Source organism: Lemur catta, chromosome 20, assembly GCF_020740605.2.
Source record: "Lemur catta isolate mLemCat1 chromosome 20, mLemCat1.pri, whole genome shotgun sequence".
Lineage (NCBI taxonomy): Eukaryota > Metazoa > Chordata > Mammalia > Primates > Lemuridae > Lemur > Lemur catta.
In genome coordinates this window covers 33,606,888-33,632,089 of record NC_059147.1, presented here as the reverse complement: position 1 = coordinate 33,632,089, position 25,202 = coordinate 33,606,888, and the positions used below count along the sequence as shown (strand labels likewise).

The 25,202-nt window shown below is 55.6% G+C and overlaps 1 protein-coding gene across 13 annotated transcripts in view; it reads right to left on the bottom strand.

Annotated features, from left to right (window-relative positions):
- The window catches only part of LOC123625372 (BTG3 associated nuclear protein), a 70,566-nt gene that overhangs the window by 1,529 nt on the left and 43,835 nt on the right, over positions 1-25,202 (bottom strand). For 7 of the 13 annotated variants that reach the window (XM_045533800.1, XM_045533805.1, XM_045533807.1 and 4 more), the window contains 6 exons: positions 23,939-24,178; positions 18,164-18,331; positions 12,068-12,198; positions 10,490-10,561; positions 8,691-8,729; positions 57-200 (listed from right to left, as the gene is read on the bottom strand). In XM_045533800.1, the coding sequence (XP_045389756.1) occupies positions 57-200; positions 8,691-8,729; positions 10,490-10,561; positions 12,068-12,198; positions 18,164-18,331; positions 23,939-24,178 (794 nt within the window). The remainder of the gene's footprint in view (positions 1-56; positions 201-8,690; positions 8,730-10,489; positions 10,562-12,067; positions 12,199-18,163; positions 18,332-23,938; positions 24,179-25,202) is intronic. The other 6 variants (XM_045533806.1, XM_045533802.1, XM_045533799.1 and 3 more) reach the window with 2 other exon arrangements.

Here is a 25,202-nt window from a genome sequence, read left to right as displayed (position 1 = left end):
GCCGGGCGTGAGCGCCAGCGGCAGGGCCCGGGGCCTGCGCACCACGGAGCACTCACCTGCGCCCCGGCCGTGTGGTCACTCACCGGCGCCAGCTGGACGTACTGGACCTGGATGTCACTGCCCTGGAGAGGAGACCCGTCCACTCCTGCCGCCGCGGGGTCCGAAGAGGCCACGGCTATCAGCTGGGCCCCCTGCAGCACCTGGGGACACAAACCGAGGCCACGTCAGGGGCACACAGACCACTCCGTGCAGACACCAGCACGGCGGGTACCCAAAGAGCGGCGGGTGCCCCGTCATCTCCTGAACAAGCAGTGGGGAAATGGCCCCAGGACCACACTAAGGACCTGGGGTCCACCCTGACTCCCACATCATTTCAGACCAACGGCTGACGTGGTGTGAGAGTCACTGGTCCTTCTGCCACGCCCCTAGCAGGGGATGGTGGGAGAGCAGAGAGGGATCGAAGGGTCGGCAGCGCCCACCCGCCACGCGATCCACGCCCCAACAGTGGTTAAAAGGAGCGAAGGAGAGAGCCCACGTTGGCACAGCTGGGATTCCAGCCAAATTCAAAGCTCAACGACAACATCCACCTGGCACCTCCATGCAAACCTCCCAGCCGCTGCGGCGAGCGTGGCCGGCAGCTGTGACCTGCGCCGACAGCGCCACGCACCCTCCCGGGAGGACCCACGGGGCCTGGAGAGCACGGGCCCCCACCGCGTGCTGCCGGGCACAGGGTAAATAGGCACGAAAGCGTTTCAGATGCAGTTGGCACCTTCCTGAGGGGGAAAAACTGAACGAAACAAAATGATTCAGTGTTTTAATCATGTTTTTCAAGAATCCATCAGCAGAAAGTTCTAGTTCTCTCCCTTGATTTATGGGGTAGGATTTTCTTATTTCTGCCTCAAAACTAAATTTTTCCAGGCAACATGGCTTTGCTTTAACTGAAGCTCAGTTTAAACCAAAACTAAGAATTTTGGGAAAAAGTAGCAGGAGACTCTGGTTTCTAGGAGCAGAGGCCTTGGCATCGCAGGCTTGGTTCCAGTGCCGGTTCCTTCCAGCACCTTCCGGCTGTGTGGGCCTGACCCGGCCCCTCCACCAACACGCAGGCCACGGCGCCCCAGGGGCAGAGGGTCTCTGGTGCGGCCCCGGGCCAGGGATGCCACACAGGCTGGCCGCAGCCATGGAGGGAAAGGACACCAAACTCCCGAGTCTTGCTCAGAGGAAGGTGATGCCCACGGCTAACGCGACCCTGGAGGTCAGCGCGTCCCTAGGCATCCACGTTCCGTTGGTAAGTTCATCGACAGCCCTGTGGTCTGTGGCGCTGACCGCAGGTTTCAAAGCCGTGTGCGTGTTCTGTCGGGACCCTCCCGCGTGGGGAGCGGTTCACAAAGGCACGCTCTTGTCTGCATCCCCGTCTGGCATCCCCGTGGCTCTGAGGGTCCCGTCCGTCCTGTCCGCGGCCAACCCCCCCTCCCCGCCCCTGCCACAGCGGGGGAGGCACACGCCCCGCCGGGAGGAGGAGGGGTGGTGGGCGTGCTCTGGGGCCCAGGGGGCTGCTCCACCAGGTACACCAGCATGACGGCGAGGACAGCTGCCAGGGCGTCAGCAGGAGGCAGGTCCGGGCAGACCCCGGGCCCTGCGAGGGGACCGGCAGGAGGATGGCACTATGGGCGCAGGGACAGCGAGTCTTAAGGATGGGACCGCCCTGGTCACCTTGTCTGTGGGGGGGTGCTCCCGGCTTCGCAGCACGACGTCCCCAAGCCCCCGGCCCCAGCGGGTTCCAGCCCCACCGCCTCAGCCTGGGGCCTGTGTGCACGTCAGTGACCCCGACAGCAGCCAAGAAGCAGAGCACACGTGTCCCCTCCAGGCGGCTCCACCACACCCAAACCTCAAACACGCCTTCCGTGGTGCGGAGCCGGCTTAGCACGCGTGTCTGTGAGTGCAGGGCCAAGGCCAACATTCTGCTGAGGATGGGGTCGGGGGTCCTGGGAGTCGAGCGTCCCCCAGCACCTGTGAACGTGACCGAGTTTGGAGACATCTGTGACATCAGCTGCGGTTGCACTGCACTCGGGAGGGCCCTGCCCCGACGTCCCCACAAGAAGACGGAACCTGAGCACAGGCACGCAGAGGGGAGGCCACAGGAAGCCAGGGCGCTGGGTGGGGGCTGCAGCAACGCAGCCACAAGCCGAGGACCACCCAGGACCACCGGAAGCAGCAGGAAGAGTCCTGCCCTAGCGCCTTCTCAGGGGCTACGCCCTGCTGACGCCTTTGGACTTCTGGCCTCTAGCACTGCGAGAGGAAGAATTCCTGCTGTTGTAAGTTCCCCTGTGGGGATCGAGTTTTGGGGTCAGAGCCCAGAAACGGTCTTCCCACTTCCAGACGCGCAGATGGAACGTGGTGACCCCGTGCCCTGTGGCCGCCTGGTCAGCATCTTTAGTTTCCAAAGCTTCCGGCCTTTGGCTTCCCGAACACGCCCCGAGGCTCCTGCCTCTCACGTGCAGCCCCCAGTCGAGTTCTCGGGCAGCGAGCCCCCCGCCCTGTCAGGGGAGCACCCAGGACCCGACCTCTCAAATCCCTCCCAGACACCCTGCCCACCCCTGCGGCTGCGAGAGCAGGGCCGCCTGGGTCCGGCACAGTGGCTGCCAGCACAGCCACGGGACCACGAGGTTCCCCAACGGTACAGACCTCTGCACGGACCTTGCACTACTCACGTGGCTTAACGTGATCAACAAAGAGCTGCCCACGTTCACGAAAAACAGCCAACGGTGTCTCAAATGCCAGACTCCGATTTCCAACTGAGAAGAACCCGCCCCTTGGACTGATGTCTAATTAACCTGACTCAGCGGCAGTTAATCAATTTCTAACCAGCGGACACCCTCCCCCACCTGCCAGGGGTGTCCCGAGTCCCAGTCGCAGGGACAGAGAGGCTCTGGAAGCTGCTCAGGCCCCGGCCTCGCGGGCCAAGGCCCCACCCACCCCCTGGGCGCCACCCAGCCTGGGGCCTCTGCACCATCTGGGGTGGCATCCCGGGGAAACCCACGTTCAGGGGAGGCTGCGGTGAGAAGGGCGTCTGGGGACCAAGTGGCCGGAAGTATCTTCATCCCAAATCCCCTGCCTGTATCCACAGTGCCCGATCATGCCCGCAGCTGTGAGGTCACGCCTGGGTGACGCGTCACGTCAGCAGTGTGTCCCTGCCTGGGTGGAGCTGGGTGCACGTCGGGTTCTCGGGGAACGATCAGAGCTCACGTGGCGGACGTGGTTCGAGAGCACCAACTCGCACTGGCTCAGCGGGAGGCGGGGGCCGTGCCTGCGCTCTGGGCCGAGGAGCCCCTCACGGAGCAGGCTGCTCCCACAGGCCCGGGGTGTGGCGGGAGGCAGGGACAGGGCCCCTCACTGCCTGGGCACACGGGGCCCTGCTGGCTGGCTGAGAAAACGGCTGTGCCCCAGGACCCGGCCCCCGCAGCACTGCCTCTGGGGGCCTCTGGGGGCCGCCGGAGCACTCGGGGAGGCTCAGCTCCGAAGGGCTGACGTGGGCGAACGGGCTGCGGTCGGGACCACGGCAGAGTCTGGGGACGGGGCTCTCTTCACTCTGCGGCACCCTGAGCTGGGCTTCTCGGCCCACAGCGGAAACGCCTGGGGCACCAGGCCCCCACCGACAGCAGGTGTCGCCTGCGGGGAGAGGCGTGTGTCCTGTGAGGACCAGACCACGTCTGCTCATCCTGCAGGAGACGCCGGCACCATCTTGCTGTGCCTGGCGGAGGCCGCTGAGCCCAACCTGATGCTCGACACCCGTATCCCAAACTGCCCGGACGCCTTCCAGAGACTGGGACGGTGCCAGGAGATGACAGCCTGCCCGCTGGTGAGGCGGGGACACGGCCGTGAGGAAACACCGCTTCAAGAACTCCACGCGCCACGGGCTACACGCCACAACCCGCGCTGCCGTGTGAGAGCCGCGCCCCACGGGCCGTGCCAGAGGCAGAGAGGGGCCTCTGTTCCCCCTGCCGCTCCGCTCCCCGCAGGTCAGAGAGGTAGAAACACAGGCTTCTCTTTCAGTCATTTCAACACGCTGTTAGCACCAGCGCTAACACTTTCACCAGGCACCCGGTCCAGGGCCGGATCTGCGATGTCTAGATGGAGGATTCCTCATAAATACACAATGAATTTAACAGTCACTCGGTGGTTCACCCTCAGAGTTAAAAAAAAAAAAAAAAGTAGAAAACTACATTACACTTGAAACCTGACTTCCTGCTCAGTGATCCCGTCCTCTGATGGCTCAAGGACACAGCGGCGCGGCTGTAATAGGGCTCGCCCGTCCGCACAAGGCCTCCGTGTCCTGCTGTCAGGACGAGGCCGCATCGTCCGGCCATCGGCTCCTCTGATGCCTCCACTTCCCCACTGCCCAGCGTCTGCCCGGCGCACCCTTCCGCCGAAACCCGTCCACACTGGCCGGCCGCTAACGGGGAAACAGAGGCACATTTCAAAGACAGTGACAGAAAAGCTTCAGAACAGCCCAAAGAATCACCAAACCTTCCCTACACAGAGAATGTCCGAACGCTGGATCCTGCTAAAAGGAAATCCATAATCACTCAGAGGTGACGACTTTCGGCTTATTGTGGTGGGGATTTTAAATGAGGACCTTTCTATACATTTTCACGATTAAAGAATTAGTGAGTGTGACATATTTTTAAATGGCTTAAAAATAGGAAAGCATTTTGAAATGTCTTCAGTTTGTGCATCTTACAATTAACTAAGTGCTAATTTGGAATAATTGTTGTGTCATCCACGCAGCAAACATCACTGGGTGCTGACAGGGCCCGGCACACCCTGCGCTGGGCACCGTGAGCGGAGTCTGGTTTTAACACCGTCTGACTTAACCTTGCAAACGTGCACTTGAAAATGACAGCACTGAGCAGAAACAGCCCCCCACCTGCCGCCACAGTCGCGGGGTCGGCGGGGGGCACCGGGCACAGAGAGGGCGCGGGGTGAGGCCATGGCTTCCACACACGTGACCCCAGCTTCGGCCACGCGAGCCCTTCAAAGGCCCCGTTGTCTGGGCTGCCTGAACGCTGCACATGCAACTCCAAGGCAGCTTTCATCCAAGCTCTCTCTCTTAAAAAATGTTAATCTCCTTCCCGGCCAAGAGCTTTGTCCAGCTTTTCCTGGGCCCTTGCCCCACTTCAAAGAGCCTTCTGTGTTACAACTGCTGGGACAGCGTCCCAAGAAATTCAATAGGGACAGAAACAACAGCCCCAAAACATCACACCTATTTCACTGAATAATCACCGCTCAAGCCTGACACCACTTTCCTCGCTGCTCGAAAAACCAGACGGAGAAGTTACTGCGGTTAGTCCCCGGGTATTCCGCACCCACTCTGGACGCGGTGGCCCTGCCGCGGGCAACGGCCTCTGCCAGGCACAAACACTAGGGGGGTCAGAGCCGGGGCAGGAAAGGCCTCGGCCCTGTCCGGCCGGGACCCCTCCTCAGACAGAGCGAGGGGCCACCACGAGGAGGGGACGCGCAGGCGGCTCTGTCACCTTCCCGGGGAGTTTTTGGGACCAGTCAACCCCAAACTCACTCTATTTCTGACCTTTTATGGCTTAAAGTACATTTTCCACCATTTCTGGTAGGGAAGGCTTTTCCATAAGGGATGAATTCCCTGAACCACCAAGACTCTCCCAAACCTCGGTTTGAGTTTTGGCACGCGACACAGGGACATATTTTCTTGAAAGGAACACTGTTATTAGAAGCGGAGAGACATAGCACACTGCCTGTGAAGGTGAGGCGGTCCTCCCTCGGTGACAAACTGGGCAAAGTGGCCCGAAGCCCACTGGACATACCAGGGGCCGTTTCTCTGCTCCAGATGAAGACGCCGGGCACACACGGCCCCTTCTCCTTGCCCCATCCAAAAATACCTTCCGTATGAAGCGCTGGACACTTCCCATCTCTTCCAATCTTTTTCCCAGCTGGGTTGAGAGGCCTCATTTCAAGGATAAGACTCTGAAAGCTACTGAAATTTACTCTTAAGCAAAGTATAAGAAGAGAGGCTGATGCCAAAGAGGGGAGAGAAGTTTAAAAGGTTCCAGAATGCCAACGCCACTGTCACCGGGTACCACTGTCACCGAGTACCACTGTCACCGGGTACCAGCAAAGCTATTTCAGAAACACACAGTGCGAGTGGCCTGGGTCACTCTGTCCTGCTTAACTTTGCTTCATACACATGCGGTGTGTGCTCATTACTCGTGATGGGTTTACCAGGCCACACACAAAAAAACCTAGGTTTTCAAGTGATTTGATACAAGCGTTTTTCATATACATCTTAGATGACATTAGCTACAACTATTAAAAAAATATTAAATATTAGGAGTATCAAAATACACATGTCAGCCCGGCACGGTAGCTCACGCCTGTAATCCTAGCACTCTGGGAGGCCGAGGCGGGAGGATCACTCAAGGTCAGGAGTTCGAGACCAGCCTGAGCAAGAGCGAGACCCTGTCTCTACTAAAAAATAGAAAGAAATTAGCTGGACAACTAATAATATATAGAAAAAATTAGCCGGGCATGGTGGCTCATGCCTACAGTCCCAGCTACTCAGGAGGCTGAGGCAGGAGGATCGCTTAAGCCCAGGAGATTGAGGTTGCTGTGAGCTAGGCTGATGCCACAGCACTCTAGCCCGGGCAACAGAGTAAGAATCGGTCTCAAAACAAACAAAAAACAAAAAAACAAAAAAACACAAACACATGTACTGGAAGCAGCTCTAAATAATCTCATGATGCCTGATCTAAGCTGCAAGATCAAATCTCAAGCCTTTCAAGGTTGCCTCTGTGACTGAAAAATCTCCAAATATAAATAATTGACCCAGGTTTGAACATCTCAGTAGATACAGCATCACCTGGCAACAGAGTTTGGTACAAAGCGTTCAAAACTTACTGAACCTGAATCTGCTGAACCCAAATTCTGTGCTGAGGAGCCTTGTCTGGAAGCAGCGCCAGGCACCTCCGCGGCCGGCAACCAGGCAGGGCGGGCACGGCGAGGCCGGACGGTGCCCTGTCTTCCCTTACATTTCCCACCATCGGTCACCTCGCCCTCCACAAACTCCCCCGCACTGGGCAAAGGAGGCATGGTCACTGCAGTCCCCACTGTCACCGCAGTGCCAAGTGGGGAGAGAGATCAGGACACAGGTCACGCTAACCAAAAACTCAGCTGACCCCTTGGTGGTGACAGTGTGGACCGTGGTGGGAAGATAACACACAACGTTTACAAACCGGCCAATGGTTCAAAATAATGTTTGAAAAGATCTTAGTTGCAGTTTAAAGTTCAGTCCCTTCACCTCCTTCTCCCTCTTCCAACCGGCAACGCTGGATGTTGGGAGGTTACAACATCCGCACAGAAGTCAAAGCCAGCCCGAGACAGACGTCACCTCAGAGCGGCCGACCGGCGAAGCGCAGAGGGCTGAGGGCCAAGGGCTGAGACTGGTCCTGCTGGGGAGGCCGCCCCCTGGGAACAGGAGGGGATCGGGGCGAGGGGTGGGCACCACGCAGCCCGGGGCACCCCCACACCTGCTCACCCACAACCATCCCTGGAAATGCTCCTTCCCGAATGGCTCTTTCTAAGGCCTCTGATTCTCGGCTGAGCTTCACCAATCCTTGTCCATGCTGGGGACGCGCTAGGCACTAGAGCTGCCCCTCAGCACTGGGCGTGTGAGGCTGAGCAGAGGTGGCTCCCTCCAGCCTCCTGCGGACAGTCTCCGCCGTGGCAGTGCCATCGCTCGTCCTGCGGCCTCGGCACAGGCGGTTCTCCAGGTCCTGCCTCCTCCCTGCCTCTCGGGCTCCGGCTCCGTGGTCCCCGAGCACGCCCAGGACCCGGAACTGCAGGGAACACGCCTGCAGTCTCATCCTCCCGCAGTGGGCAAAGCGGGCCGTGCTCACTGAGGTCCCGTGGACCATGAAGCTCCCATGAGCAGACGGCCACAGCCAGGGCAGCACGCACCGTGGGAGCCACAACAGAGCCACAACGGCAAGACTCGGCAAGACTCGCAGCTCTGCCGACAAACAGCTGTGAGTCCCCACCAGCTCCCATCCAGCTCACACCAGGAGCGTCAGCACGGAGGCAGGCCGGGCTCGGGGGAGAATAAGGCCACGTGTCCCCCACACAGGCCATGCTGCTCAGCCCACCCTGTCAGCAACGGCGAGGACAGTGGGGGACTCGGTTCCTTTCGAAACCCACTTGGCCAGTCTGCCGACGAAGCCATGGACACGGCAGCACAGAGAACCAGCCAAACGATAAAACACAAGCAGAATCTCCCCAAGCGGGAAACAAGCAAGGATTAGCCAGACAGGCTTTCCGGGGAAAGGCGGCACCGTGTGAACACACACTAGCCACCCACGTCTCCTCTAGAGCAGGCGCCGGGTGCCGAGTTCCACCAGTGGCCGTCGGTGTCGGCACCGGCCCTGCCTTGGCTCCGTCTCTGCTCTGATGTCCCACGAATCACTGATGACGGGAGCCAGGAGGGGGACAGTCTCCTCCCTGAGGCAAAAGCAAGCCCCACCCTGCTCGCTCGGGGCACCTGTGTGGGCACCAGGAGGCCACCGCGGAGCTCTCTGGCTCCCAGCCCCTCCTGTGGGAGCCGCCACCCCCTGCCGGAGGAAGCCCATGTGTCACAAAGGGCCGGGAGAGGAGTGGGGGGTGACACTCACCTGACCGTCCTGTCCGACGTGATGGATCTGGAGGTTGCCCTGCAAAGGGGTGACAGGAGGGGACAGTCAGGGACAAACACGCCAAGACAGGTTCAGACGTAGGCCGGGGCCGCCACGCCACCGGGACAGCTCCAGAAACTCGACCCCAAAACAAAATATTTCAACTGAGTTTCTAGGGACTTTTTTCTTAAAAAGACAAACAAAGCAACTCAAAAAAACAGTGCACCCGGTCCCCGCACCCTGACCCCAAATGAAAATGTCGTATTTTTTTTTACTTTTTATTTTGAAACAATTTTAGATTCGTAAGAAGCACATAAAGTGGAACAGAGAGGTCCCGCACACATGCACATCTGCCCAGCGCCCCGGTGGGGTGACGCGCACAGCTGCAGCGACAAGGCCCAGACAGGGTCGGGGCACGAGGCGGCCCACCCACTGGCCCAGGAGCCGTGCGGGTCCCAGCAGGTGGAAGTCCCTTTCCACTTATTGCAAAGAAGCACTGTGTTAGGTCTGGCAGGCTACTAAGTGTCTCTCTGCAGCTATCCTTGTTTTAACAAAATAATTGCTTGCAATTTCTTCTAACTCACTGCATTCAATTTCTAATAATAACAAAAAAAAGACTGAATTACGTATGTGAGATGGGTTTAGTTTTGAAAACTGGAAAAAAAGGGCAAAATTAATAAAAAAAAATTAAAGTTCAAGAAGTAGTCTAAAGATTTCCTTTTAGCATAAACAATAAAAAGCAAATGTGTGTCGACTTTTTCTTTGACTACTGTATCTACTTTCCTTCAATTCAAATGACTACGAGCAAATAAGAACCTGACAAGAGGGACACGACCTCTAGAGCAGGAGGAACCTTGGCCAAGCTCCCCTGGTCCGCGTGTCCCCACCGGCCCGCGCTGCGGGGCTGCCCTTCTGACCAGGGCTGTGCTCTTGCTAACGTCACATCCGCGTGACAGACGCAGCCTGCGTGGCTGCTGGAACACGAGGAGACTGTCAAAAAGTAGCTCCGAAACGCCAGCACCACCGAACTGCCACACGCTCCTCTGCGAGAGCTCCCGAGTGGCTCTGTGACAACCCACGACCTCCCGTCACCGCCAGTGCTCTGTCTGCCCCCGCGTCCCGTGTGGGGGACACCGGGGATCTTTGCAATTGACGCGAAAGCCGGTGCCGTAACCACCTGGACACAGGCGTGTCCGTCGTCTCCCAGAGACTCTCTGAGGGAGCCCACACTACACACGTCACACAGCGCGAGGCGTGTGCGCTGCTCGGTGGCCACGGACAAGATCCAGGGAGGCCAACCGCCCCACACCTGCTGCCGCTGCCTGTGCTGTCGGAACCGGCAGCAGAGCCCTTCGACCGAAGGTCACCAGATCCCGGGACTTGTGTGTCACCTCGCGGGATTCCCCCTGCCCCACGGCCGGGCATCAGTCCCACAGTGCGGGGAGGAAGCCGGGACCCGCGGAGGGGAGGCAAGCGCGTGAGGCCGGCTGTGCGGACCACTCCCCTGCCAGGCAGGGGCCTCCCCAGGGGAGAAGGGCGGCCGGACAGGGAGAGGAGGGTGCCCCGAGGGCACCTCCCACAGGAGTAGCACGTCCTTAGGAAACAGGCGCGGGCTATGGAGACAGGGGGTCAGGACAGGGGAACAGCCTGGACCTGCGCCCGCGGGGGTGGGCGTCCTGTGATCATGCCACTGTGACACATTCCCGGGGACTCCCAGCAGCCTGCCGCGCGGTGACACAGAAGCCCGGGGCGCCAGGCACGGTGCCGGCCGCGGCAGCCCCAGCCCCGGGGCCACTCACCTCGCTGTCCTGCGTGATCTGCACCTGCTCCCCCTGAGGCACCTGGGCGATGTGGAGGTGTCCCTGTGGGATCCGCAGCGAGAAAGACACAACAGAGCATCAGAAGACAATCAAAGCCACAGGAAATGAGAAACATTTTCCGGAACGTTCATTCTTGATTATCTGCTGTATTGCTGAATTGTGCAATGTAGTATGTGTGTGGTTTAAACTTATTAAATCGCCTCTCTAAATTACACTTTCTGTGCACAGCCGTGCCCCCTCGTCCACAGTGCACAAGCCCCAGGAACCACCCCCCCCCCCGCAATGGCTGCCGAGCCCCACGCGTGCTCTGCCCCGCCCCCCACGCACACCACATGGCTCGTCCCGGGAGGGGCAGAGCAGGGTGACAGTGACTGCATCCCACTGCTCACAGGAGCAAGCCATTTGCAACTGATACACTGTTTACTTCTGGAGTTTTCCATTTGACTTTTTGGGCCACAGTTTACCACAGGTAACTAAAACCTTGAAAAGTGAAACCGTGGCTGAGGGGCTACTGTGCAGCACACACAGAACATTCTACACTAACTCTTAAAGGAGCAATGGGTCCCAGGAAAAATGGGTTAAATCTCTCAATGTACTAAACACATAAATTTACGTGTGTGCATGACACATGGAAAAGAGGGGAAACAGAAAGTCAGAATGACAACTTTTTAAAGTTAGCTCGGAGGGACTGGAAACCTCCCCGTGATGGGAGGGGTATGACCAGCGCTGTGCGTGCAAGTCCGCGCTGATGGCAGGGCAGGCAGCTCACTTCTAATCAAGGAAATACTGACACGACTATTTAAATAGCTCGAGTAAACAGTCATAAATGTGGTTCCAAAAAAATCAAAGAACCCATGCATTTATGTTTATAGATATAGGCAGATGAATAATTCCTATAAACCCTAACTTAGCTAAATGAAATACTTACTATCTTATTTGAAATTCTTAGTCCAAATGGGTCTTAAAATAAACTCCCGTAGAATGTTCTATGTAAACCCTATGGCAAAGTTATCTATTCTGGAATTCCCTCAAAGAACTTTCCTACTAACAAAGAGTAGAGTAACTGCCTTTGTGAATCTCAATGAAACAAATTTAATAAGCTTATTAAATTCACTATTCGAAACTGTCTCATCTTTTTGGGAAGAAGGAAAAAACCGTCCTGCAAGCGCCCTCATTTCCCGTGAGCCTCCCCGCTCCGGGCGGCCTGCTGGGGCCACGATGACACGAGAGCCAGCACCCCCTTCTCACGGAGTGGGGTCCCATGTCCAAGAGGGGTCCCGTGTCCAGGAGGGGCCCCGGCAACAGAGGCTTGGCAACAAGCACCACCCTCAAGGCCCCAGGGAGGCTGGTGTGAGTAAAAACACCAGCAACATCCCAGGGAAACTTGAGGTTTCTGGTTCCCAGCAAAGTTTCTGGTTTCCCCCTCATCTCTGAAATGTAAGCGTGCACAGCCGTGTGCTTCTACGCTCAGTGAGGGACATGTGCTCCGGAAATGTGGGGACAGCTGCCCCCCAGCCTGCCCCATCCCCCCGAGACACGATCGAGAAGGGTACATACTACTTGCACCTGGCCGTCCTCGCCGATCTGGTGGATCTGCACCTGCTGCGCGTTGGCCAGGGTGTAGTGCAAGGCCTGCGGCGGCGGCGGCTGGAGCTCGCTGGCGGGGGACGGGGTGCCCATCATCGGCTCTGCGGGGGGAGGCAGGGAAGGCGTTAGGCCTTCCTGGGAACCAGCCCCCACGGAACAAGACAGGATCGCAGCCTCCCCCTCACCCCTCACCCCCACCCCCACGGGAGAGGAAAGGAAATGTCTGGTCAGCACGCCCCCACGCTCGTTAATCATTAGTTTAACAGATTTCTGACATGGAAACCAGAAGGGTCTGAAGAACCGAGCGAGGCTGTTGTAACAAAACTCCTCCTATTCTCAGACTTATTTAAATGAGCCAAGTCCCTGAGGATGCATCTGCAAAAATGAAAATAGGACTGAAACTGACACTCAGACCTGTTCCAGACCAGCGATGAACCATATTCGTCCTGGATAATTAAACCAGGGAAAAGCTCCATCCACTCACTTGAAGATCCATTTCCAAAAGATTTTACCTTCTATGTCTATCAAAACGAGATACGTATGTTTTGAGGTGTTGTGCATTGACTTTAATTGTAATGACACCACAATCGCAATTTTCTTGAGCACTCAGAACACTGACAGTTCAGGAAAAAAATTTTAATTTTCAAGGTATACATACATTTTGTTGCAGATAATTATGATTGATCAATAAAAGAACTTTTAAATATAAAAATATATTGTACACTTTGGGAGGCCAAGGCAGAAGGATCGCTTGAGCCTAAGAGTCTGAGACCAGCCTGGGCATTATAGCAAGACCCCATCTCTACGAATAGTTTAAAAAATCAGCTGGGCGTGGCAGCACACATCTGCAGTTCCAGCTACTGAGGACACTGGGGTGTGAGGATCGCTTGAGCTCAGGAATCTTAAGTTGCAATGAGCTATGATCGTGCTATTGAGCCCAGGCAACGGAGTGAGACCCTGTCTCCCTCCCAAAATAAACAGATAGATAATAGTATTAAGATGAAATTCTGTGAGGGAATTAGAATATTAATATGGACGAGGCCAGGCATGGTGGCTCACACCTGTAAACCCGGGACTTTGGGAGGCTGAGGCAGGAGGATCACTTGAGCCCAGGAGTTCAAGGCTGTAGTGAGCTATGATCACACCACTGCACTCCAGCCTGGGTGACAGAGACAGACCCTGTCTCTAAAAAAATTAAAATTAAAAAAAGAATTAATGGAAGAAGAAAAATGAAAGCTACGAAATTTCTAATTGTTAAAATCTTTTCATGTATTTTTTTTAACAAATAATGGTAAGTATCAAACTGCCATGGTATATAGATTCCACTGAATACATTTTTTAAAGTAATAACAGTAAGATGTTAATACTTGTAATATGCTGGAAATTACATCCTTTTCAATTACTTTATACTGAAAAATTTTAGGCATCAGCTTTTTTAAATGTCAGCTTAAAAATATGCAAGGAGGAATACCCATTTTCAAACTTCAGTAAGAGGGCATGTGAGCAAACTATGTAAGGGCCACTCTGCTAGCGAATAAGAACTATATGTAACAAACAAACTCCCACATAACTTCTGCTCCAATGTCAATAAAAATCAACTGATTTGACAGATCCCAATCATTCAAAATACAACCAAGAAGAATGGCAGTCCCCAGGGTTCTAAAAATCATAGAAGACGTGATTTGTAGGTGTGATATAAATGGTTTCCAAATCTAAGATTCAAATGATCAAAATCACTGTTTATTCAATAGCTCGCTACAACTGTACAATGGGAAGACTAATTAAGTCCCTATTTTATAACTTACACTGATAATAAATTCTAGTGCAAAAAAACCGCATTGGTTACTTGTCTATGATCAAGAATAGTCCAAGAGCCACGGCGAGCCACGGGAGATGAGGGTGCCAGGGGGGACCCAAGAAGGCGCCAGACCACCCCGTCCGCTGTACGGCAGAGAACCGGAGACACGGCACAGCCGCGGGGGGTCTCTTCCCTCCCCTGGCCTGGCTCCCCCGGCGCCCCAGGACTGCCACAGGCGGAGGTGACGATGGATGCACACGCGTGTGCAGGCAGCGGTTTCTGGGAGCTGGTTCTCTGCAACCCTAAAATACCGGCCCCTGCCTAATCCCACCTGAGGGTTTCAGCACACCCATGACAGGTGTGGGGGAAAAGGCTGAATTATATTTTAAACAATAAAATCCAGCCATCTTAAACTCAAGTACGTATAAAATGCCACACGGTGTTGCCAGGTAGGATGGTACAATACATATGATTTCATAAACTGACTTTTAAAATCGCTTGCAACTCCTGCTTTCACGGCTTGTGTTCACATTGGCCGCATTAATGTAGCTGAACAGGCTGGCCTTGGCCCCGAATCCTGTCCGCAGTATTTATTTGGAAGTTCCTTTTCTGTCTGCTGTAATTGAAAAATAAACGTGACAACCCCAGCTGGAATTACTACCGATTCCAAATTAACACGAGTCTGGATTAATTACATTTTGCCGGAACATTTCTGTCACCAACCACCTGGAATATCAGATCAGCTTTGTTAGGCCAAGAGCAGCTGCAACAAGCACAAAGATTCCAGAATCCCTGTCCCTGACTACCTACTCCGCTTTGTCTAACTGTGGCCAAGTATGAAGTATAGTAAAATAGAGGACTTTTAAATCAACTGAGGTTTGCAATACGGGGTCCTTTTAAAAGAACATGCTCTACATTTCCCTCAGAGTGCATTCCACCCCGGCGCTGCGTAGACGTACACGGCAGCCGCGGGTGAGCCTCTGGCTTCCAGCAAACTCCGCGGGAAAGCGGCGCTTGGCTGAGTTTCCCGGCAGCAGGCGAGACTTGATACGATAGCCCAGGAACTTGCTCTTGCTTCTTCCTAGACAAACAAACACCCAGGGCCACAGGAATACAGCTGCGCCAACCGCCCTCACAGGGTTTTTGAGAAGCCCACTTTGAACGCGACTCTCGTTCCCAGCCACGCCTGTGTCCCCTCCTCCTCCGGCACTGGGCACAGTGTCCCTCTTCAGAGAGCAGAGCACAGCTCAAAGTGCCGCGTGTTCAGGACACACGTGGAGGGCTAACCTTGGGTCCAGCCCTGGGCTAGGCCACGTGCACCCCAGGAGAGAAAGGACAACATCCCAGATGGGCTGACTCCCCCTTCCAGAACCTGCTGTTCCTGCGCCCACCCTCGTAGGACCCATGGAGCCACTCCCGTTCCCCATGGATGTGCCACCTCCTCGGGCATCGCGTGCACCTGGTTATCAGAAATTGTGAGATATGAATTTCTAGCCATTTCCTCTAACCCTTCCCCCAAAGGCAGTGATTTCAAATCCCGCTACCCCCATGAAAGCCCGTCTCTGAACAGCTCTTTAAGTGGCTCCAAAACGTTGCCATGCAGCCACGGGTCGGACGAGCTCAGAGCTGGCAGGATCTCACCGTGCACAGAGCCCTCCACAGGAGAAGCACCTGCAGCCACGCTGACCCTGAGGAGGCCACGTCACCGAACGCAGCTGGCCAACTGCTCAGCTTCCCCTGCAGACACGCCACATCTACACCCCCGCAAATGCTCTGCGGCCACGTTTGCAGCCGTGAAATTTCATCTTGTGACATTTGCCCCTTCGAGATCTTTCAGTGCCCTGGTGACACAGAGCCACACGCCCAGCAGTCCTCAGGCCACACAGTGACAGCTGCTGGCTCACAAAGGTGCCGGCAGGAGCCTTAGCTTGGGTTCCGATGCCCCGGTGGATGAAACAAACCACTAATCTGGCCAAGTGGACACAGCCGGACAACCCCCCTCACTTTTCATCTCTGGAATTCCCGTGGGGTTCTTTCTTCTAGATCTTCTATTTCTCTCCTTGCAACGTCCCTCTCCCCCTTTAAATCCTGGAATGTAATTTTAATAGAGGTTGTCGTGTCCTGGTCTTTTGACTCCAGACCAGGTCTCTTTCTATCGACGGGTGTTGCTGGTCTTGGGTCACTGTCCTGCTTCTTGGTGGTGTTGACTGGACACTGGACACTGTGGATTTTGTTTTGGGGTGTCTAGATTTTACTGTCTTTCGTTTTAACAGTGTTGTTACTTGTGCTTCAGCCTGATCTTTCCAAGGCTGCTGTTCGACTCTGCCTTTACTCTGGGGACAGCTCGGCGCCCCGAGTAGGCTCTGCCTTCCGGCACCTCCCCGGGAAGCCCTCGCTGACCACGGAGGACCTGAACCCTCCAGCTGGCGGGAACCAGAACGGCCCTCGGCCCCGAGCGAGCCCGGGAGCATTCGGCTCAGACACTGGCCGCCCTGAGCTTGGCACACGCGTGTCTTCAGATCCAGCAAACGCTCAAGGGAGCCCCGTGCAGACTCGGGGGCTCACTGTCGCGGAACTCTCTCAAGAGTTGGACTCCACACCTGCCAGCTGCCTCAGCCTCTCTGAACTCCCACCTGTGCCCTCCACCTGGTGGCACAGCCGTGCTCTGCGTGGAACCTCCCCCACCGCCCCGTGGTCCAAACTGTGCCTCCTGAAGGAAACCCAGGGTGACGGCAGGGTCACCTCCTTGGGGGGTCATGGTCCTGAGCTGGTTGCTGCCCAACGTCTTAGAACAGTTGTTCACGGGTTTCGTCCCAACTGCATCTTGTCATGACTAAAAACAGAAATCCCCTCCCCCTGAATTTTAAACAGCATTTTATTTAAAACCATAAAACTAATGCAGTGCTTACTGGAAATAATTTAGGAACCATAGTAAAATGCAAAGAGAAAAATACAAATGATAACCCCACTACCCAGAGATAGCCACTGCTAAAATTACCACACATAGACCTTCCATCACAGTCCACACGTAGCTGTACGTTTTTAATTAAAATGGGATCATGCCATAACTGCAGTTTTCACGTCTGCTCCCGCGCCCGGTTAGCAGCACTCAGCAGCGCATCTAGAGTCACGGATTCCACTTCTATGGCTCTGTTTTCGCAGCCGCAGGCTACTGCGCCACACGGCATTTCAGCAAACGCGTCTGCCCCACGCCCAGGGCTGCCAGCTCTCTGAATCCCCACGGCGGCATCCCTACTTGCAACAGAAAGGCCTCGACTCCCCACGCATGCCACACCAAAGAGCACTGCTTCTGGGGCACGGCCTGGGTGGCCCGCTGCAGCCGCCAGCCCCCATCTTCAGGGCCCTTGGCAACAGCCATGGCTAAGTATCTGATAACTACCAAAACAACTGCAGGGCCGCTTCCTGCGGGATGGCTCGGAAGGACTCTGAGCTCTCCAGGAGACCTGGTTTGTAACTTGCGATGCTTCCAGAACAAAGAGTTCTGGCCCACAAAGACCCCACTCAGAAGAGCTGACCCTGCCCACGGCTGCCCCGGTCCTGACCCCAGCCTCGGCCAGAGCTCGGGTTCCAGGAGCCACTGCCAAGGGAGCTACTGCGGGAGTTTTAAAAGGAATTGTTTTAATTCAAATAGTTATTCAAATATTTTGGGATGTCTTGGGTGAAAGGCAATATAAAGTCACATTGTCATTCCTGGTAAAACTTTCCCAGGGAAAAACAATCCTTCCAGCAATGCCTCTAAAAGGATTTTTTCCCCTATTATCTTGTGGATAAGTCTTGAGGCCAAAAATTCAAAATAAGAAGACTGTAAAAATTTGGAATCTACCCAACCCTTCATCTGTGGTCACCATGTGCATAACAGCAATACAATAAGGTTACTGTTACTGTCGTTACGCTACAAGCTGAGCAGACAGCAGAGGGAGGAGGTGAGCAGGGCTTCGCGCACCTGTCCAGGTCCTGACCCTGCCCTCTCTCTGCCTCAGACCCACACCAGCAGGCAAAGGCCTCGACGCCCAGGAGTTAGCAGGCCCTCTGTCCCACAAGGCGGAGCCTCGAGTGGGTCTGGCTGAGGTTTCCAGCCCGGGAGGTGAGCACAGAGTGGCGGCTTCCCGTCCCGGTCCCCAGGGGTCGCTGCGGATTCTGCAACGCACACCAGCCTCGCTCTGGACTGTGCCCCTCAGAGCACGGCCGCGTGGACTGCGCTCGAGCTGGAGGGGAGAGTGGTGGCCCCCGCAAAGCGTAAGGCGTACCTGAGGCACTGTAGGAGGATGAGGATGGCGTTCTCCGCGAGAAGCTCTTGACCGCCAGGCTCTGGCCCCGCTGTTTCCGCCGCCACGCCGTCCGACACTTGGAGTCGATGCTCTGCTTGATCCGATACCAGTCAGATTCCGTGATTCCAAATTTATAGAAAAGGTGGCCTAGGAGAACACATCGCAAATAGAGTTGTGAGATAAAGGCTTCCCTGTTTGGGAGCAGCCGCCGCACCCCCAGGCGCACCCGCAGGGCCTGAGCCCCGCTCCGTGCGAGGATCCGGAAGATCACGTATCACAGAGACATAGCTGGCCACTCGGTACATGACCTGCCAAGTACAAGTGCGTACTAAAACACAGTCACACATTCTTCTAATTTACCTAACTTTTAAATAACTCGGACTTGAGGAGGGGCACAAGGTGCTCCCATGAGCCCCCAGCCTCTCCCTCGGCCCTGAGTTCACGGACGGCACTTAACGTCCAGAGAGTAAAACCGAGGATCTCAACAATTCAGCGAAAACCTCCAGCTCATCACCCTTCACGCTCACTCACGTCTGCGTGGCCACCTTCTCACGCCTTCAGGTCTCAGCCGGAATGTCAGCTCCGTGACCCACCCTCACGCCCAGCGTGTCCCCGCACCCCGTCCTCCCACGCCTGGGGCTGGCCGTTTAGTCAGAGCACTGGTCGCTTTCTGACACCGGCAGGATTCATCCGCTCCCGGATCTGTGTTGACTCTTTGCTTCCCTCACAAACACAGGATCTCTGAGTTGTGCACCTATGCGTGTCAAGCACCCGGCATGTCTCGGCACATAGCAAATGCTTAAATACTTATTGGATAAAAAATGATGACAACCGGCCGTAAGACATTCTTCTATTGCCACCTAAGTGTGGTGGGCGGGTGCGTGACTTGCTGAGGCCTCTCTCGTGCCTGCTCACGTAGCGCACACTCCGCGCCGGCAGGGACTGTGTGCTCCGCCGCTGTTCTTGTCCCTGGAGCCCCCACGCCTGGCTGCACGGGCACTGCCCACGCTGCCCCGTGGGGCCACCGCAGGTGCTCATGGTCCCGTGCTCCTCCAGGGCTCACCCCGCACACGGGACAGCACCTCCCTGGTACCCAGCTCATCACGCATGTTCGTGTGAGCCCTCAAACACCACTGAACGGCATCTAGGGTCCCCTCACTGGACAAGGAGGAAACTGAGGACAGGACGCAGCAGCTCCCTACTGCGGGCCCAGCCCACATCTCACCAGACCACGTAACCCCTTCTTTGTACCAAATGGCAACAGGAATTAATGATGACCAACGTGGGAATCCTAAGAAATTCTCTTCAGCACAGTGATCTCGAGAGCTGGCTCATGCAACTCCACTGATTAACAGGAAAATGAATGGATGGAATTCAACATTGTAACAACAAAAAGATTAAGCTGAAAAACGTCCTGTTTTGACTACCGGGAGCATGGAGTTTGGACCATCCACTGAGAGTTAAATTACTGCCCAAGCCCTAAAAATCTGTCTTTACTGAGACCAAAATACTAGAAATAATCAAAACAGAGGAAGTGTTTGTTTTAAGTACCATATTAAGTATCCAAAGTATCTTGGATTCTGGAAAGACACTTCTTGACTTTTCCTATGAATACAAGCTTAAGACATATTTGACTCTAAATAGAGTGACAGCCAAAGTTTCTCACTCTAGATAAACAAAAAAAAAAAAAAAAAGGTTAAGGAAGGGTAGGATTTATAGGATCAGAAATAACAATAACCTAAAGTAGTTTCAGCAGCACTTTTTATCCTCATGTGTACAAGCAAATTCACAACTGAAGCATCAACTCTCCTTTCTCACGTTCTTCCAGGTCATCCCTAAAATAATCACAGAATCTCCACTCGATAAACATGCACTGAGTGATTGCTGTGAGCTGGGGACGGCCTCACCCAGTCTGGACTCTCACCAGCTTCAGGGAGAGGAGAACCCAAATGCAGACTGCAATTGCGACAGAAACCAAGGATTAAAATTACAGTCACATAATTCCTGGTGACTTCACCTACTGACTATGGTTTCAGAAGGACCCGACCGCTGACCACAGTCACAAGGGAGCCCGACTATGAAAACTCAGGTAAACAGGCCGGTCGCGGTGGCTCACGCCTGTAATCCCAGCACTCTGGGAGGCCGAGGCAGAGGGATCGCTAGGGATCAGGAGTTCGAGACCAGCCTGAGCAAGAGCGAGACCCCATCTCTACTAAAAATAGAAAGAAATTAATTGGACAACTAAAAATACATCGAAAAAATTAGCCGGGCATGGTGGCACATGCCTGTAGTCCCAGCTACTTGGGAGGCTGAGGCAGGAGGATCGTTTGAGCCCAGGAGTTGGAGGTTGCTGTGAGCTAGGCTGACGCCACGACATTCACTCTAGCCTGGGTAACAGAGTGAGACTCTGTCTCAAAAAAAAAAAAAAGAACTCAGGTAAACGGTCACAGGAGAACCACCTGCCGGCTGCACCTACACACAGGCCCACCTGCAACCGTGGTCTGCAAGACAAGAGAGGAAACTACGGTCACACGCGGTAGGAAAACGTGTGTTGGGGCACATCAGAAACATGCTCAAAACCCTCCTCCTGTCCTCCTCGCATCTTCATGCCCACGGAAAAAACTTATAGATACTTCTAGGGATTGAGGAAATTATATTAAATTTTAATATATATTTTATATATTCTTTTCCATCACTAACAAGTATCTATACACTATGTAAACATATATTTTAATATACGTTCAATGTTATATATGTTTTATATACTATATTGTATAATGCAATTTATATATTATACAAATACAATATATAAATAACATGGGTGTATAAATACAAAAATGAGTAAAACCATTAACATGTAAATTTGACTATATAAAAATCAATTTGCCAGGTCAAAGCCTGGCTGCTGTCCTTTGAAGGAGGGACCTACATTCACACCGTCACATGCTGTCCGCTGACAAGTCCTAATTCCTTCCAGCAGCAACTCAAGGCTCCGAGCGGTGACGAGGCCCCCGCTGGCTGCCAGGAGAAACCAACCGATGAACCCGCAGCAAAAACGTCTCTGCCACACGGAGCTGTGGCTTGGAAGGAAGGTCTGACGGGGTCAACAGGGCACAGGATTCTCGCTCAGACCCCGCGGGGGCCAGCACTGCCTCTGCGCGGCCCTGCAGGAAGCTCTGACCTGCCTCAGGCTCAGGCTCCCAACCCACCTGGCCCCCTCCCCGGGCCCCCCGCCCCCCGCTGCTCCCACTGCTCTTCCACCAGCTGTCTGCACCTTTGGGCAGCCTCGGCTTGACCCACGGTGCAGGGAAAATCTTAGAACGACGTGATGGAAAGATTACCTGGAACCCACCTGCTACTGCGCACTTGCAGAAGCGTTTCATCTCTAGACACACGTTAAAAACAAAAACACTCATGAAACAAGAATGTCATTACCCTCATTTCAGTTTTGAGGCAAAAGCCAGAGAAAGGAGAAGTGATTTGTCCCTGTCAGGTTACTGGTTAGGAGTGAGAACCAGCCTGGTGCCCACCGAGTGGGGAAGAGACGGCCACCCTGTGTGGTCCTCACCAGCACCCCAAGACTCCCATGGGACAGACGCAGGGACACCCCGATAGCACACCGTGTGCCCCTACTCTCTGGTTTCCCTCGGCCCGAGCACGGTGGCTGCTCCAAGTGGGAGACGTGTGGCACTTTCGGGTGAGGACGGCATCGGCAGCAGGTTCCCAGATACGGGGAGCAGAAGCCCACAGAGCCATGGCAGCTGTCCCACCGGGTCCTGCCCCACTCTGTGCCCTCGGCGGCCTGTCCCTCCACCTCCCCCAGGGAAGCAGCCCGACCGCACCACACTCCCCTCCGCTGCTGGTGGGTGCCAGGCGGTAGCCCCGTCCCTGTGACTGCCGTCCGTTGTCCGGAGCCCCCCTGACTGACACCGTGGCTCAGATGACAAAGCCAGGTCCCGGCTCTCAAGTGACGAGCCTCACAGAGGACGCGAGGCTCTTGGGAAGCGACCAGCAGGGCTCGCCCCGTCCTCGGTGGGTGGCAGGAGGTTTATCAGTCGTGAAGGAATGAAAACAGCACCACTGCTAATGTAATCTCAAGTTCAAAGAGAAAGCACAGCCAGAAGACGAGTGCCAACAACTTATTTCTTGAAATTACAGACTTGCCTTGATAGTGCTGGCCTAGAAAACACAAGGAATCTTGACCTCTGCCCAAGGGAAGCGGCGATCTAATCTCTCCCGCGGAGCCGGTGAGGCCGCACTCGCGCTGCACGCACCCAACGCCAGAGCCTCCCGGCCACCGTCCCCACTGTCTCCTAGTGTGGGGACCCACTCCTTTGTGCGGGAAATCATGGGGCCACACCTGTGCCCCACTTGTTGAGAGAGTCCCAAGGGCCATCCTCAGGCCCCCCCAGAGCACAGCGTCCAGGTCACCCATGAGGTGGGTCCCAAAGTGGGGAGTGGCAGAGGGCGGGCACCAGCCGCACTGTTGGCCCACAGCTGTCTGTGGCCACGTCAGGGCTGAGCCGGTCGGCCTGCAGAGCCTGAACTACCTACTATGTGGCCTTAAGGAAAAGGCTGGGCCCTGCTCTGAACCTCCCGTGACACTGTTCGTCCCTGAACCACTTCGATCCCCATCTGAGAGACCAGTGTCCGCTGCCCACCCAGGGGGCCTTCCAGTTATCTTAGATGACTCCAGGCCCACGACAGGTGCCACTGGACTTAGACAGCTGTGGCACAAAGCCTGGGCCAAGCCACCCCCCACACGCCCGTGTGTCAGGGACCCGGGCTCCACTGCTCAGTGACCTCGTGGAATTCTGCGGTCAGCAGGACCCCTCGGTCGTAATCAGAGGCCAGTCAGAGCGGCCACGGGAATGTATTCCCACCACTTCTGTGACAGCTGCTGAAAAAGTCAGCCCTGACGTCTGTCACTGCTCCTCACAGAACGGTTCATGGGTCAGCGTCGGGGAACTTGCCCGCGGAGCCAGGCTCTGTCCCGAGGGAGGGCACGAACGCCCAGGCCCTGGCCCTGCTCTCCTTCCTGCCAACTGAGACTGACCTTCACACACGCCGCACACCTCTGCAGAGCGGAGCCGGGCCCTGCGCTGGGCTCTGGTCCCCCGTGGGTGCCGCCTCTACCTCACGTCCTGCTAGAAACCACAGGAAGGGCTTCCGGAAGGACGTGGACCCCGCAGAACGGATGAACCAGCGTGCGGGTGTCAGGGCAGAGGGTGAGGGTTAGAAGGACCTGAACGCGCCTGCGTCCCCTCCAAGTGCCATCGGAAGGATCACACCGCGATGACCAAGTGCCGCTCCTCAAAGAGGAGGACACTCCACAGGCCATGCTGGACACCAGAATTTCTTAGGAGACCTCCTGGCTTCCATCACAACGGCACGGCTGCCACAGCCCAGCCTCCCTGCAGGAAGGAGGCAGGCGGCCTTCCCTCGCGCCACCGGGACGCAGGCAGGGAGACCCCGCGCTCCTCCTCCTCCTCCTCCTCCAAGCCACCGAAGGACACGAGGCCTGGTTTTTAAAGTCCCTGGAGAAATACGTCCCACTGTCTTTCCCCTCTGCAGGGCACCAGACAACAGCCACTACGGGGAGCCCTACTCAGAACCCCACAGCCCGTGTCTGTCTCTGTCGCGACCACTGACGCCAGCGTCCTCCCCGCACTGAAGACGGTCCCCATGCGGCTCACCCGCCAGCAGCCGCCCTCCTGCATTCCACGCCCATGAGTGGGGCGTGGCCACACTTACAGCGGATGCCGTAGATGGTGAGCGGGTCCAGCTGCTTCTTGCCGTGCTTGCCCTGGCCCGAGAGGTTGGACACAGCCTGCACCTCGCGGTGGAAGAGGTAGTCGAGCAGTGTCAGGGCCATCTTCTCGGCCGTGCGGCAGTTGGTGCTGATGTGCAGCATGTCGGAGGGGATGATGGCGCAGCGCACCCGCATCTCGGGGTTGTTCTCGTCACCCAGCCAGGTCCCGTTGGGGTAGTCCTCTGGAAGAGAGAGGGACAGTCCGCAGGCGGTCTCGGCTCGGGCACGCACCACACACGCTACACGGTCGGGACGCCGAGGATCCCACAGACGACCCGCCCCTCCAGGCGGCCTCGCCACCTCCCGCGCTCAGAGTCCCCCCAGAGGTCAGTCACCCCACTGACGTCCACGAGACCAGCTCCGGACAATAATTCAATCGAGACTGAAGAACAATCCTCCCCATTAAAAGGACGTACCCGACATTCTACGTGGGCAATTTGTCAAGTTTTGTAAGAATCATCGGCTGTACACACAGCAGGAATCCCAACCCTTTGTTAAGAATCGTAGCCAAATCCCTTCATTCATTACGAGATCCGAGCTGGGCCCTTTCAGCTCATTTGTCCCTCTGACTCAGCTCCTCCTGGAGTGACAAGGCCACACACTCTCCCAGCACGGAACAAGACACGTGCACAGGGGACCGAACCCCCAACACACGGAACACGGGCATGGGCTCTAAGTTTACCCTTCCCTGCTCCAGACTGTCAGGAGCCATCTCTCTTCCTACTCTGTGGAGTTTATGTCAAGACACAGGGAACTGCCTAGGTGAGAAACTAGGATAAAATGACATGGCACCTTTGCCGGATAATAACTGGATTCCGAATTTGACGTAAAACAGCACGCCAATTCAAACCAGCCGCTTGGAATTCTTGAGAAATAACCATTTTGAAATCTGTGATTCTCTGAAACTTCAGGCACTGAAATGCTCGTGGAAGACAAGAGCAATCTGTCCACTTGCAGCTCCTGGCTGTCCCTGGGACCGAGACGACTGAACACAAAGACCAGCCCAGCCCCTGTCGGCACTGCCCACGCTGACAGCCCCGCCTCTGGTGCAGACGTGCTGCCCCGACTTCTCCCCTGTGAGCTGCTCCGGGTTGGAGGGAGCCACAGGCAGGAACAGCGCATCCCACCCTCAGCGTGCTCATAAATCTCACGGAAACGTTCGAGGCTTGACGCACCACGGGTCCACAGTGAGTCTGATACAAGAGA